This window comes from Buceros rhinoceros, unplaced genomic scaffold (genome assembly GCF_000710305.1).
Source record: "Buceros rhinoceros silvestris isolate BGI_N320 unplaced genomic scaffold, ASM71030v1 scaffold41704, whole genome shotgun sequence".
Taxonomy (NCBI): Eukaryota; Metazoa; Chordata; class Aves; order Bucerotiformes; family Bucerotidae; genus Buceros; species Buceros rhinoceros.
In genome coordinates this window covers 558-1746 of record NW_010408337.1, presented here as the reverse complement: position 1 = coordinate 1746, position 1189 = coordinate 558, and the positions used below count along the sequence as shown (strand labels likewise).

General features: G+C 67.3%; 1 protein-coding gene across 1 annotated transcript; it reads left to right on the top strand.

Moving 5' to 3' along the window:
- Nucleotides 1–4: 4 nt before the first annotated feature.
- LOC104492300 (photoreceptor-specific nuclear receptor-like) lies at nt 5–619 on the top strand (the record flags this gene model as incomplete). Its single annotated transcript, XM_010134839.1, has 3 exons — nt 5–227; nt 304–409; nt 487–619. Coding segments are annotated over 3 exons (462 nt in total), but the record flags the coding sequence as incomplete, so codon positions are not given.
- Nucleotides 620–1189: the final 570 nt, after the last annotated feature.

Sequence of the window (1189 nt, the reverse complement as noted above, 5' to 3'; positions counted from 1 at the left end):
CCTGCTGGAGGAAGCGTGGAGTGAGCTGTTCCTGCTCTGTGCCATCCAGTGGTCCATGCCCCTGGAGAGCTGCCCGCTGCTGGCTGTCCCCGAGCCGTCCCCCAGCAAGCTGCTGCCGGCTGCCCTGGACGTCCGGGCGCTGCAGGAGACCCTCGGCCGCTTCAAGGCGCTGGCGGTGGACCCCACCGAATTCGCCTGCATGAAGGCCGTGGTGCTCTTCAAACCAGGTGAGGGGACCCCCCAGCACTCACCGTGGCCCGTCCCCACGACTCCGTCCCACCCCGTCACCGCTCGTCCCTGCAGAGACCCGTGGCCTGAAGGACCCCGATCAGGTGGAGAACCTGCAGGACCAGTCGCAGGTGATGCTAGGCCAGCACAACCGTTCTCACTACCCCGGGCAACCCGTCAGGTACCGCCGTCCCCACGTCCCCATGGGTGACACCGGGGCTGGGGAAACCTACCCATGGCCACCACTCTGGCCCCCAGGTTCGGGAAGCTGCTGCTGCTCCTCCCGGCGCTGCGCTTCATCTCCTCCGAGCGAGTGGAGCTGCTCTTCTTCCGCCGGACCATCGGCAACACCCCCATGGAGAAGCTGCTGTGTGACATGTTCAAGAACTGACCCCCCACCCCGGCGTCACCCGGCTTGTTTGCCACCTCGCTTTGGCACCGCCTCGCCCACCCCAGGGCTCCTCACCTGGGGATGCTGCGGGGTGTGAAGATGCCCGTGGTCCCGTCGTCGGGGTGGTGGCCAGGAGCATGGGATGCTGCCAGCAGCTGGGGGGTGAGACCAGCTTCACTGGGGACGGCTGGTGGCAGGGGGATGTCCCCAGGCGAGTGTCAGACACGCTGGGGTGGGTGCCTTGCTGGGTGCCACTGTCCCAACCACTGGAGGAACCCATGGACCCAGGCAAGGTGCCCTGCTGGGGAACCAGCACCCGCGGGGACCCTCTGTCACCCAGAGTGACACCAGCCTGGGAGGTGACACTCCCCTGGGGATGATGCCAGCCTGGGGCATGAGACCAGCCCAGGGGTGATACTGGCCAGAGGTGATGCCAAGCTGGCAGTGACACCGGCCCGGGGAGATGATTCCAGCCCAGGGTATGACACAAGACCAAGGGTGACACTGGCTGGGGGGGATGCCAGCCATGGGCGACACTGGCCCCAGGGGCGCGGGCCAAACCGGGGTTGG